The sequence below is a fragment of the Tyto alba genome, unplaced genomic scaffold, assembly GCF_018691265.1.
Source record: "Tyto alba isolate M040663 unplaced genomic scaffold, T.alba_DEE_v4.0 Super-Scaffold_2, whole genome shotgun sequence".
Taxonomy (NCBI): Eukaryota; Metazoa; Chordata; class Aves; order Strigiformes; family Tytonidae; genus Tyto; species Tyto alba.
In genome coordinates this window covers 21,431,281-21,445,534 of record NW_024881282.1, presented here as the reverse complement: position 1 = coordinate 21,445,534, position 14,254 = coordinate 21,431,281, and the positions used below count along the sequence as shown (strand labels likewise).

At 42.5% G+C, this 14,254-nt stretch overlaps 2 protein-coding genes across 4 annotated transcripts in view; one reads left to right on the top strand and one right to left on the bottom strand.

Moving 5' to 3' along the window:
- NUP58 (nucleoporin 58) overlaps window positions 1-3,067 on the bottom strand; it is a 39,377-nt gene extending 36,310 nt beyond the window's left edge. For 2 of the 3 annotated variants that reach the window (XM_042792666.1, XM_042792667.1), the window contains exon 1: window positions 2,222-2,542. In XM_042792666.1, coding sequence (XP_042648600.1) covers window positions 2,222-2,337 — 116 coding nt within the window. In that variant the 5' untranslated portion in view covers window positions 2,338-2,542. Of the gene's footprint in view, window positions 1-2,221; window positions 2,543-2,784 lie in introns of those variants that run through there. The other variant, XM_032991009.2, reaches the window with a different exon arrangement.
- A 2,674-nt stretch (window positions 3,068-5,741) lies between these two features.
- MTMR6 (myotubularin related protein 6) overlaps window positions 5,742-14,254 on the top strand; it is a 28,208-nt gene continuing 19,695 nt past the window's right edge. The window contains exons 1-4 of the mRNA XM_042792653.1: window positions 5,742-5,835; window positions 10,228-10,344; window positions 12,346-12,508; window positions 13,490-13,647. Coding sequence (XP_042648587.1) covers window positions 5,812-5,835; window positions 10,228-10,344; window positions 12,346-12,508; window positions 13,490-13,647 — 462 coding nt within the window. The 5' untranslated portion in view covers window positions 5,742-5,811. The remainder of the gene's footprint in view (window positions 5,836-10,227; window positions 10,345-12,345; window positions 12,509-13,489; window positions 13,648-14,254) is intronic.

The window sequence follows — 14,254 nt, the reverse complement described above, 5'->3', positions numbered from 1 at the left end:
GCAATTCAGCACTATAGGACAAAAAACCCCACACCCCAAATAAAATGAAGTGGCAGTTTGGGTTTTTTTTTTAATTAGAAAGAAACCAAAATGTAGAAATAAAGCATTGGCAGCCTCCTCACCAGAAAGAGAAGGCATGTGCCAGGACTGTCTACTCCCCAGATGGAAAGAAGAAGAGAGCTCTGGCCAGTGAAGCCAGGTCTTCACTCTAGTTTTAGAATTACAACAAAGCATTGCACCTGGCTAAAGCATACTATAGGGAACATCTATTCACAGAAAGAAAGAGCCTAAGTACCAGAATGGCTGTTGAAACAACAGACAAATTAGGTAGGCTGGCATACCACACTGGCTTTGGGCCACCAGAATATAATCTTTGGTCACACCGATGAATAATACTTATGGCTTGGACTACTCAACTAAACACCCTTTTTCCTGGCAATACTGTTTTAGACCCAGCTCTGAAAAACAGCTTATAGACTCAAACATGTTCTCAATCACACTGTCCTACAGGAATGCTCAAGATTCTTTCACCAATCATCCAGCAGTAAAAATACCTCTTCCTCTGTTATTTATACTCCTTGACCAATAGCCCTGAAAACTCATCCTGCTTGTAAGAATACATGAATAAAAATGCAGACTACCATACTGCTATTAATTAGCACCCGTTAAACTTTTACTTATTAAGAGATTAAAAAGCCAGCTAGAACAGCAAAAAAAAAAAAATGAAAAAACAAACAAACAAACAAAAAAAAACCAGCCAAACAAAAATATTTAAGTTCAATACAGTTTTTAACAAGTGCAGATCAACAAGACAAAAGTTTCCCTTGTTTCAGGCAGTATATTTAGATGAATGTTTTTGAATAAACAAGTATTACTGTAACTTGATCATTTTAAGCACAGGAAACCTGCATTAAATAGGCATGAAGCAAAAGAAACTTAAGTTCTTTACCAACTCCATATATGCTTCACTGTAGGAGTAAAAAAAAACAAAAAACAAAATACAAACAAAAAACCAAATAAGCACAGGTAACACAAGAATACCATCAATCTGTCACGACCACAAAACCAAGGGTATTAGAAAAGACTCAGAAAACTTGTTCCCTTTCAGACGGGCTTTCAAAAGACAAAACCGTCACTTAATCCAGAGATACTCTTTCACATCCAGATGTTCTGCTCCCTTCCCCTGACACTACTAATTCCTGAGAAATTTTGACAGACAGTATTTTCAAATATACTCTTCAGGTGAAGTTCTCTTAAATAGCTCACCCTGCCTACTGACTTTACATTGGAGTGATCAATTTTGCCTCATCAGATTTGGGAAAAACTGATACAAAGCATCACTTACAACAGCCCTAATCTTCAGTGTCAGTGTAATAGCAAGCAGGTCAGAAAAAAAACAATCTCTGCTAGTACAGCTGTGTAAATAAAGAAAAAAAAAAAGAGAGAAAAAACCCAGCAACAGCAAAGACTTAACTATTATTGTGAGAAACTTAAATACTAGCAATGCCTTTAATACAGAGCCTGCTCTGTGCCAGGTACACATCAAAACACAAAGTTGTCCTTTTACTCCAAGACACTATACAACAAATAGCAAGGTTATCTGTGTCAGAAAAAATAAGGTTGTACCCAATCTCGAAAACAAAAATTAATGGGATTTCACATTTGGACATTAAGCATTTGGGCCTTGACATCAACGAGCTCCATGCCACACACACAAGCTCTGGCTGACTGCTGAAACCTAGATACGCATGGGACTCACGTTCTGCATTCAGAACGTTAGAGGTAACTGCCAAGGGAGACACGCTGCTCCAACAAAGCCAGAATCAAACAACATTAGAAGAGCACCTCCCTTTGTTAGTGGCTGCAGAACAGATTGATCCCTACGCCTATGTTTACGAAGCAGCCGGTGAAGCAGAAGAGGCGGGAAGGGCACCCCCGGCCCCTGCGCAGACACGCTAAAACCGGTCCACTCGCGCCCCAACGGCCTTTTCGGCCAAGAGTGCCGGAGGTCCGGGCCCCGACAGGGGCAGGAGGCGCCGAGACACGCCGCCCGCGGTCTGCGCTTCCCACCCGACACCCAACACGCACTCACACACGCGTGGCGCGTAGGCCCGCCCCGCCGCCGACACGCCGGCCCAGGCCCGCGGAACGACGGCGGCCTAGGCGGCGGCCCCGAGGATCTGGCGGCAGGGCCAGGCCGAGCCGGGAGACGCCGCGTTACCTCGGCGTGGCGGCTCCGAAGGAAAATCCCCCGCCCCCTCCTCCTCCTCCCGCCCCGGCGGCGGCCGCCGCCGCGGAGCCCAGGGTCCCCGCGCCAAAGGAGAAGCCCGCAGACATGGCGGCAGCGACGGGAAGGAGCGGGACTGGGGGGGAGGCGGCAGCGGGCACGGGTGGCGGCAGCGGGAGCCCGAGGGCGGCGGTGGTGGGAGCGGCCGCCTCAGCGCCCGGCGCCCGCTTCGAACCGAGCGAGCGGCGGCGGCGGCAGCAGCAGCGAGCGTGCGGGCACCCGCCACGCGCCCTGCGCGCGCCCGCCGCAATGCACCACGGGACGGCGCCGCCACCGCCCCGCCCGCCCGGCCCTTAAAGCGACAGCGCCGCAGCCGCGGGCCGGCGGTGCTGGCCGTGGCGGGCTGCGGGGGAGGACGCGCGCGCGGCAACACGGTGCTGCGTGAAGCCGCGTAACTGATTCCACCCCTGCCCCCTGCACCACGACACGTCTCTCGCGTATAGACCAGGGAACTGCAGGCAGCCGCTGCTCAAAGGCAGGGGAGTTCCTCAGCGTACCCCACGCGCCACGTTTGCTCGGGAAAAGGCATTGCTGGACTTTTCCTTTCAATCTACCCGATAGTCTGGATGCATCACAGCACTATGAAGGGCTTTATGCGATTCGCTCCGGAGTGTCTCAAAGCATCCCAAATAGTCCAAAACCCTCGGTGTTCTGCTGCTGAGTGCTGGGACAGATGAAGACTATGGATGTCCAACATATTATCAAAGATCAAAAGATCTTTGAGATTATTTATGGGTAACTGGATTTACACAAAACGGAGATTCAGGCATATAGTTAAATGTAATTTGTGATGTTTACTCCGTGTTTACTTATATATTGCATGGACATGTCTATCTTTGAACATCTTAAAAAAATGAAAACTCCAGAACTGTGAAATAGTAAATGGCATGTAAAGAGTGATTTCTGTAGAGTCGTTTGTCAACAAATTCTTCCGATCCGACAGGCTACAAAATGACAAGATATATTGGGATAACAGGAAAAGGGGACTTGTCAAGGAAAGAGAGGTACCTTTGTAGTATGATTTTAATAACTCATGGCAGTCTAGGAATGTCACCACTCAAAAACTTTCAGTTCAAGATCATGAAGTCTATATGTTAGTAAAAGAGGTTAATTTTGTATAAAAACTGTCCTACTGAACAGTTTCTAATTTAGATGAGAATCATGAAAACAGCAAGACTTGCAGGGCCCATCCTGCAACCTCTAAGCTAAGTTTTATCATGTTTTGTAACTACTGTAGGGCACATGCAAGGTTTCTGTGCACCATCACTCACACAGTGAGGACATGGTTGAGCCTCTGCACTGCGCAGCTTGTTACTTTGTTCCTGTACAACCTAAAAGTCTAACCTCGCCCAGCACACTTTTAGCAGTCCTTACTTCAGTAAGGCCTTTGACGCTGTCTCCTGTAAGAACCCCACAGATAAGCTGTTGGTGTGAGGTGGATTGAAACCTGTCTGAACGGCGGGGCCCACAGAGAGGTGGTCAGTGGCACAAAGTCCACTTGGGGTCAACACTGGGTCCAGTCCTGTTTAACATCTTCATTAGTGACCTGGATGATGGGGCAGAGTGTACCCTGAGCACATTTGCTGACGACACCAAACTGGGAGGAGTGGCTGATATGCCAGAGAGTCATGCTGCCATCCAGACGGACCTTGGCAGGCTGGAGAAACAGGCTGACAGGAACCTCATAAAGTTCAACAAGGAGAAGTGCAAAGCCCTGCACCTGGGGAGGAACAACCCCAGGCACCAACATGTGCTGGGGGCCACCCAGCAAGAAAGCAGCTTTGCAAAAAAGGACCTGGGGGTCCTGGTTGTCGTGGTTTGAGCCTGGTCAGCAACCAACCACCGCAGCTGGTCACCCTCCCTTCCCCCTCCCCACATGAGAATGGGGGAGGGAATTAGAGGGGTGAAGGGAGACTCGCAGGCTGAGATAGGAACAGTAAAATAATGGCAATAAAACGAGAACAATGATGATGATAGGAAAAAAAAAAATATATATACAGGCAATGCACAATGTAATTGCTCACCACCCACTAACCAATATCCAGCCCGTTCCCGGCTAGCGACCCTGAGATACCAAGATCCCGCAATTGCAATCCCGGAAGCGAGAGAGCTCCTTCCCGACCACCCCTCCTCTATATAGTGAGCATGATGTTCCATGATATGGAATATTTCATTGGCCAATTAGGGTCTGGTGCTCTGGCCGTGCTCCCTCCCTGCTCCCTGTGCCCTTGCGCACGGGCAGGACATGAGGAGTCGAAGAGTCCTTGAAGTCTCGGTAGCAGCTGAAAACATCAGTGTGCTGTCAGCATTCTTCCCATACCAAACCCAAAGCTAAATCCAAAACACAGCACTTATCTAGTCCCTGAAAAGGAATATTAACTCTATTTCAGCCCAAACCAGGACACTGGTGGACACCAAGTTGAACATGAGCCAGCAGTGGGACCTTGCCACAAAGAAGGTGAATGGCATCTTGGGCTGCATTAGGCAAAGTATTGCCAGCAGGATGAGGGAGGTGATCCTTCCCCTCTACTCACCACTGGTGGCACCACACTTTCGCGTACTTGACTGGAGTGCCTCTCCTGTGAGGAAAGGCTACGAGAGCTGGGACTGTTCATCCTAGAGAAGGCTCAGGGCGATCTTAGCAATATATATGTATATATATATATACCTGAAGGGAGGGTGCAAAGAGGACAGAGTCAAGCTCTTGTCAGTGGTGCCCAGTGACAGAACCAGAGGCAGTGGGCACAAACTGAAACACAGAAGTTCCCTCTGAATATCAGGAAACATTTTTTTCCTGTGATGGCAACCAAGCACTGGCACAGGTTGCTCCTAAAGGCTGTGGAGTCTCCCTCATTGGAGATATTCAAAAGCTGTCTGGACATGGTCCTGAGCAACCAGCTCTAGGTAGACCTGCTTGAGCAGGGGGTTTGGACTAGATGACCTCCAGAGGTCTCTTTCAACCTCAACCCCTCTGTGATTGTGATACTACAACAAAAATTATCATCTTCCAGGAATTTCCCCATTTACAAGACTCCAAAAGACTGAAACTCTCTACGCTATGAACAGAGGCTTGGGTAAGTAGGGAATGGCGCTTGTTTTCCACACACCTACTGTCACCCCACCACGGGGCCCAGGACCACTCTCTCCTCAGGGCCTGCTGCCAGGCGAAGTTTCACAACCGACACTCAGCTCTCTGGCTCCCAGCACAGCAACCCACAGCCCCTTCCTCCCCGCGAGTCTCACACAGAATACCAGAAAGACACAGCATTGCCCGACCCTTGCCACCGCCCCTCAGCCATTCCCGCCTCGGGCACGGCTCCTCCTCACCGCGGGCGGGCGCGACGGACCGCGCATGCGCGCTGCTCTCCGTGCGGCGGAGGCGTAACGCCTGCCGCAAGGGGGGCGCTGCAGGGAAAGCCGGCGCCGTCTTGGCCCCGCCCCGCCCCGCCCCGCCCCGGAAGCGTTTCCAGGTGACGGCCGCCCCGGCCTGGCAGTGCTGCGGCGGGCGCTGGGCGGGCATCGCCATGGAGCATATCCGCACCACCAAGGTATCGCCTCACACGCCTCGGGCTCGGTGCTGCCTGGGAGAGCCGGTGGCGTTGCTGCCGCTGCTGCGCCGGTAACTGTGGGGCGGGGAGCGCCTGTTCGGCCCGGCGAGTGCCTGCCCCGCCGCTGTCAGCTGTGGGCGACGGCGTTGTTATTGTTGTTGTTGTTCTCTTCCTCCTCCTCCTTCCATTTTGTCGCTTCCCAGGAGGGCTCTGAGGCGGTCCGTGCCTCTTGGGGTGTCCTGAGGCGCAGCTGGGGCCTTCGGGCTCAGGGGGTTCCCCCCGGCTGCCCCGGCCGTTTTGGGGGGGCTGGGTCCGCTCCGAGCCGGGGGGGTGGGGTGGGATGGGGAGCGGGGTTGCGGCCCCGCTGGGGTGAACCGGCTCGTTAATAAGGGGAAGAGGCGGAAAATTCTCCTGGTGTTAACGGGGGCGGTTGTGTGGGGTGGGGAGCAGAAGCGGCTCGCTGGGAGAGGAGTGTCGTCGGCTTTTGTTCTCGGGATGCAGTTCCATGCAGCTTTGGAAGCAAATGGGTTGTGAAAGCAGTACTTTTTTTTTTTTTTTTTTTTCCTTCTAAAGACTGATATGCGTTGTTACGAATGCAAGCTGTCAGTATATGTGCAATGTGTTAGAATATTAAAAAAATAGTGTAGCTGCAGTTGATATTTTAGACTTTTTAGACTATTTTTTAATTTTTTAATCTTTCCCCTGTAATGAAGATATAAAAAAACAACCCTATCTTTCCTATTCTTTGTAAATGACTTTTAAGTAAGTCTTTAAGTCACAGCTTTTATATAATTAAACTTCTAACAGTAGTTGTCTTGCTCATCAGCCCTGAGAGAAAGGGTTGCTGAAAAGACTGCCCCTCTCTGTTGGGTCCTGGAAATTTTCAAGTGATTAGTTCCCTAACCTGGCAGTCTGATTTTTGAACTGGATTTATAGACGTGTGGAGAAAAGGAATGGTCATATTTCAAGTTCAAATAGTGGGTTTATAACCAATAACTATGTAAAGGAACAGGCTTTTAGATTTTTTTGAGTAACAGCTTATATAAATTTTATATAAAATGTGTACAGCTAGTTTTATTTTTATATATATATATATATATATATATATTTGTGTATATATGAAACAGGAGGAAGGTCTCTGATGAAGCTACTGTTAGTGACAGTTTATTGGATGGAATAATCTTGCACAAAACTGATAGATTGGAGATAAGGTTTCTTTATCAGCCTATTTACTAATAAGCCTGAAACTCCTTGTTTGGAAACTTAATATTGTATTGTTACAGTTAATAGCTAATTTCAGAATAAAAACTAGACTAAACCCAATTTCTCCTCATGATCTGAGTAGCTATTTAGTCTCATTTTCAGATTTAAAACTTAGAAAGGCTATAGGCCACCAACTTGTATTTGCAAGTGATTGTTTCTGTGTGCTTTTGGGTCCCTGCTGGGGAAAAACTACTTTATATAGCAGTATAACTAAAGAAAGAAACCTGCTTTGAACATGCGTAATAAGATACAAGACTTACTACTGGGAGCAATTATTTTTATAATTCATACAAAAAAATTGATCCATTTGAAAAATACTAATTTAATGGTTAGAAGTAGCATGAGGTTTTTTGTTATAATTGTCATGTTTGCTTAGCTTTTTGTAAGCTGCGTATTGAATATACAGGTTGGTTAAGATGCATATATGGTAGATGGTAATAATTATGTGTATTACAGTTATAGGAAGCAGGAGAACTGAAGTACAACCTGCACTGTAGGCCTTAAGTTCAGTGCATGCGTAGGTTCAAGCTGAATCTCATTCCAGCTGTTCTGAGACATATGTATTTTTTCTAATCTGACAGTACTTCAGTTTTTTCAATTTGTCTTATTAAAGTAATAGGGAAGTAAGCTTGAAATAACAGTTCAGTCTTGCGCAAATTAACTGCTTGTGCAGGGCAGCTATCATGCCTAGGAGAAGGTGATAAAGTAGTTTTTATTCCTCCTCAAACTTCAGTTTGCTGGAAATGCTGAAATTAAAATTGTCTCAGAACTGTCAGCACAGCTACCTGAATGAAAGTTTAGCTTTTCGTGACATTAAACTGTCCGACAGATTTATGTTGAATAGTGAAGTAAGGTCAACTTAAAGATCACTTCTGTCTGAGATATACTTAAATAGCAACAAATGATGAAAACCAGTTCACAAAGTCGTAAGTGGTGGTGGTGAAATTACAAATAAGAATATTGTGGGTTTGCAGTGAAGCTTTAGCTCTAAAGTGTCCTTAAAAATATTTTAAAGCAAAACATATTAGAAAAGTCTGGAATTTCTTCAGTTGAATCTGTTTCTATATTTGAAGTCAAATCTGTTTTAGTGAAAATACTTACGGGCTTGCTAGTGGAGATGTAAAGTTTTCATCAGCTTCACTGCTAAATCCTAAACATGTTTGCAATGATCTCTCGTTACAGCTGTGCTAAAACTCAATAGCAGTCTTAAATTTTCTAATCTTCTGAACACATTCTTCTCAAAACTGATGACTGAGTTGTTTTTCATAACTAGGGATTTGCTAAATTTTACAATTAAAAAGAAAAAAAAAATCTAGCTGGGTACCCATTAAAGCTGTCTTGAGTCAAGTTTAAAAGAACATGTCATCTATGGATGCTGTATCTAAATTACATTTCTGTTTTCTTTAAGAAAAGTATAGCTAGAATATATATATATAAAAAATATGTATCTGCTTTCAGAATTTTTACTATTTGACCTATGTTAGAGGAAGCTGGAGCATTAATGCCTGTCCTCATCTAAGATAGAAATACAGCTTTGAGAATAGCTGTCTTGTAACATGGAGGAGAATGGAACTTTGCAGGCCAGCATGTTGTGGGTTGTGTTACTGGAACAAAACTGGAGCAGTTTCTGTGCACTTCACAGTTTGCTGGGGAAGTGCAGTGCTGGATACCTGAGCAGTTACTGCTATGGACCTGCCCAAAATTAATTCTGTGTTTTGGCTGTGCTGTACTGATTTATGCTAATCTGTGTCTGAGCACTGATATCTTGCCAGTTACAGCATAATGTATTTTGAGGTGCTGATGCATGTAGCTTCCAATTTTTTTACTTTCTAAACTGAAGTCTAGAATATCATAGTAGTTCTGGCTTTTAGTTGGTATTTATATTTACTCCATTCTGTTTTGTATGCATTAAGTTGCTTTTCTAATTTTCAAAAACAAAACGAGGCTTTGCTAGGTACCTGAATTGGAAAGACAATTTTTAAATGTTTTATATGTGCTTTTTGGTAGATAAATAAGTTTGTACATTAGAATTAAAAGCAGCTTAACATCAGCACAGTAAATGTGGGCTTTCCTGGTCACCTCATCTGGATGCTGGTCTTGCTGGTGTGGAAGTTTTTGGAGTTCTGCCATGTGTTTAATGGCAGTAGCATCAAGCCTCAAGCATAAGAGCTTTAAACTTGGCATTAATGAGGCAGTGCTGCCAAGAAATAGAGGAATGCATGGAGATAAGCCATTCCTGTTGTTGCACACAAAGAATCATGTAATGTTTGCTTCAAATAAAGCAAACTGTGGAGCCCCTGCAATTATGATCAGCAGATAAAATGCAGGCTATCTAGAAATCACTTCCTTTTGAAATGCTTTCCATAGGATTGAGATAACAATGTTGATGGAATACCAGGAGGAGAAATTTGCCCTTGCAAGGCTTGTGATTGAAATACTTGCTTCAAATGCCAGCACAGTCCCTGATTTTCTAGGAGATTGTTCTAATTATTACTAGAATGCTTGCATTTCATTAGGATTTATTTTGACTAGGAGGCAAGATTGTGATGATCTAGATTTTTTTTTTTTTAAGTTGGGGATAATATAAAAGATGGTAGATAACTAAACTAAAATTGAAGTCTGGAGGACATAATCCTTATGGCTTTGAGTCTGCAGACGGCAAATGAAGCATGTTGCTGAGATCAGCTGTTAATTCAGTACTGGCATCTCAATAACAGGAAATTGTTAGTGTGTGTTTGCTCTACTTTGGGGAAGCAGTCTGAAAGCTTAGTAATTAATTGTTCTGAATAATTTTAAAGAAAAACTTGATATCCTGGTCTCTTTTACTAGTAAATAACCATAGTAGTGATGTATATGGAGTAAATACCTTGATGAGCCCAGCATTGTGCCTTCATTACGCACTTTTGTAATGAAACAGGATCTTTTAACTGGTCAATCTTCTCAAAGCTTATGTGACCACTGTTGTGTTCTTAATGGTTTGGCCTGGATAGCTTTATGTGCTGTGTTATGCTTTCTGCCATTTTCAAAACTATTGCACAAACTGACAGAGCTTTTGCAAAACTAGGATTTTGCTTTCTGCACAAAGGAAAAAATAAACTTTGCTCCCCCCCTCCCTTTTTTTTCTTACAGGTAGAGCAAGTGAAATTACTAGACAGGTTCAGCACGAGCAATAAGTCACTGACAGGAACTCTGTACCTTACAGCAACCCATCTGTTATTCATAGATTCAAGCCAGAGAGAGACATGGGTAAGAATAATGAATGCTTGTGGCTCAAAAACATTGGTTCTCCAGGTGCAAAAGTTCTTTCTGATCTAGGGTTGAATTTCTTTATAAAATGTTCATCTAAGTTATAAGTTATTCCTCACACTCTACTTGTTCATGGTATCATAGTAAGGTAATAATTTACAAATTGTACTCTTGTATGACACTGCTGCAGTTGAAATCAGGTAATGTTGAAAGTGTTCAAGTCAAGCTGCTGTGAATTCTTCTATAGCCTACAGTTGTGTCCCTGAGTGAATGCGTGGTGGCTTTCTTAAATAACTGACTTGCACTGCAGTTCAGAAGCAGGAGTGGAAGATTGCTATGTATCTTAAGCATCAGGTTTAAAATTTCTGCGTTAACTTACCTCTGTTTAGATCCTGCCTAGGTTAAATGAGGCAGCAGCATCCAAAGACCTAGGGTTTGAAATATTGAAGATCCCATGCCCCTTTTAGAGTGGAAAGCAGCTGTTTCTTCCCAAGTGTTCATCTCTGGAATAAAAGGATTCAGAAGGAGCTGCAGCTTCTTGATCACTGGTACCAATTTTGTCCAATCGAAGTTGACTAGTGCAGTAATTCCCATTAGTTTTTCTGCTCCATGCCCAGGTGGCACCACATGTGAACATCAAGTTCTAGCTTCCACTGTAGCCCAGTTACCTGACTTAAGGCCTTAAGTCTATCATCCTCCAGCATGAAATCTCATTTTCTTAGATGTGTGTGGTTTTTTTTTTTTTTTTTTTTCTGTAGATGTATTTTTTTTTAGATTACCCTTATTCCTGTATCCTAATTATATGACTAGATGCCTTATGGTGCTTCCAATAAAAGTTATTTTTCTGTGATTTGTTCTTGAATGCCATGTACAGTTTTGTACCAACTGAACTGTTATCCTTTGGTACAAAATGGGTTATTGGGGAGAACGTGATTCAGAAGCATTACTTGTGTCTCCCTGTGCACTATGTTAAAAGGTTTTATTTTGGAAAAATTGAACCTATACTCTGGCTATTGCCTTTCTGTGATGATAATGCAAGTACTGAGTATAATTATGATGATGTCCCCAAGATATAGTCTCTTTGTAAATGCATATTTGGCAGCATAGTTTTCAGATGTCTGCTAATTCTGATCAATATTTAAGAGGAAGTGATTGCTTCAGTGAGGTAAGTGAAATTCTATCAAGAACATCTTGTTCAGTTGATGTAGTGTATCGGTGGCTTTCTTCCTATGGTTGAACAGCTGTTACTTTCCCATGTATTTTTCTGAATCTTGTGTAGATTTGCCACACAGATAAATCTATGGAGAGCTTTTGTATATCCATTACTGTGACAGTCTTCTGTTAAAGTTGTTGAAAGGCATTTAGCTGAGAGACTGTCATGTCTACATAACACAGTGGGTAATACAGGAGATGTTTTTCTTATCTCCTGTTCATTCTGTAGATGTTGAATACTAGAATTTAAAAATCTTCAGCATCTTCTATATATTTTATACTTTGAGTTGCTTTCCCTGACTTGCTTTATTTTGCCTGAAAATTCTGAATTATGTTCCTGTAGATCCTTTAAAAAATACATCTATCTATCTATCTATCTATCTATCTATCTATCTATCTATCTATCTATCTATCTCTCTCCTGTTTGGACCTTGTCAGATTAGATGTAAGTTAGTCAATCAGTAAAGTTATAGAATAGGACAGAACTACCACAGCAGAGTTTTACTTCTCACTTTTGCAGTGAGAAGGATATTTACTATTCCTTACAGTCTTTAGGTAACACCTCAATATATGACTGAAGAGAGTAATTAAATTTTGACAAATTATGGTATCCTGACTGAAATGCCAGTCTTGTTTTTCTTCTAAATTTGTTTCCTTTTATAACTGATTGACAAAGATAGTCAAAATCAATATTCAGCATTGCTTAATGTGTCTTCTATCTGCTGCTGTAAATACTATGCTGTTATTTTTCATCAGCATGCTTACGCTGTGAATTTTTGTATGCCACAGATACTACATCATCACATTGCTGCAGTGGAAAAACTTCCCTTGACTACTTCTGGCTGCCCCCTTGTTATCCAGTGCAAGAACTTCAGGATAGTTCACTTTGTTGTTCCCAGAGAGAGAGATTGTCATGACATTTATAACTCTTTGCTTCAGCTGTCAAGAACAGGTAATATTTCTAACCATGAAAGATTTTGCAGTGTATGCCTGGATAACAATTTGGACTTGGTGTTGGGGAAATCCATGGCACTACTTCTTTAAGTGTCTTATGTAGGAGTCTTTTAAATGGATTTGGTATGTAAAAGAATTTTAATGATTAAGTATTAATCTGCATACAAATTCAGAGGATCTGGAATTTTGTAGGTCACTGATGCTTGCTAACAGAATGAGACTTTCCTGTATATTGCATTTCTACTATTATTCCTGAAATAATTAATATAAAAACATATAGTCTCTCAATTGATGTGTTCCCTAGAGAAAACGCTACTAAGCAAATTCAAACTTGGTAGTGATTTCATGCAGTTCCAAAAATAAAGATGAAGTTTTGATGGTACTACCATCAAAATGGTACTACCAATTCTGCTTTAGAAAAGACTGCTGTATCTAATGTGGTCTTTTGAATTTTCTGCTTTGTTTAGAACAATGTAAAATGTTGTCATCTGTTATAAGTGAATAGTATATTAGGAAAAGCATAAAATATTTCAAAATCTTTTTTGCTTTAAAGGAAACGTTAAAGCCTATTGCTTTTAAAGGTCAGTAGATGTAAATCTCTGTTCCTTTAGCTCTTGTGAAGTCTTCTAATAATTCTGCCTTTTGCCTTGTTTAATTTTTTCATTTTTTCACATTGTAAGCTCTACTTTGCCTTCATGATTTTAGAAATGTCCCTGCTGAAATAGGTCAAGCACGCTCAAGAAAGCTTTCATAGCCTACCTTTACCTAAGTGGCTATAATTGTTCCAGTTAACTGTATGATAATTGCTGATTATATATTTCACAAGTGTCAAATATCTATTTAGCTGCTTCTGCGAATGTTGAAGCCTGAAACTTTCTCTGCAGTTGGGGCATTTGAAGACTTGTCAACTGTGCTACCGTTCTCCACTCAGATATTTTTCTGAACCACTCATTACATAGTCTTATTCTTTACCTTTTAGCAAAATATGAAGAACTGTATGCCTTCTCATATAATCCAAAACAAAATGAATCTGAGCAAGTCAAAGGCTGGCAGCTTATTGATCTAGCAGAAGAATATAAGAGAATGGGAGTACCAAATACAAACTGGCAGTTGTCAGATGCAAATCGTGATTACAAGGTAGGTGTTGTAATAGAAACTTGGCTTAGTCTGCATCTGTTTCTGCTTTATCCTCTGACTCTAGTCCTACAGAAAATGGTCTAATGCTGTGAAATCACTTGGCTTGCAGCATAAACAAAAATTTGCAGGTGGAAAGAGCTAACTCCTTAATCAGCATGCAGTCTCACAACTTCATAATTGAAATTTTTTTCAAGGCCTTATTGAGAAAGTATGTGTGCATGGATGCATGTGTTCTTTTGGATTGTTTCTAGAATATATGTACCTGTTTGAAGTTCAGCCCCAGCAATTCTGGGGGCTTTGTTATCTCTTAATTGAGAAGGATTCTACTTGAGCATTTGCAGTGTTGGCTAAGGCAGAAGATGGCTGTGGTGGTGCAGCTGATTCCCAGATTAGGTTTCATCTTACTTTATAATCTGCAAATATGAAAAATGAGGGAAATAATTTCAGTATCTTATGTGAAACGCATTCTTAGCACTTCTACTGAAGAGTAGCATTCCTAGGGTCAATGCTAGTATAGCAGTGCTTGGTTGTATAACTTGGGATACCAATTTATACCATTTTGTCCGTGGCTTGTCTCTTCTGAGCTATTTATGTGTATATAGAGAAA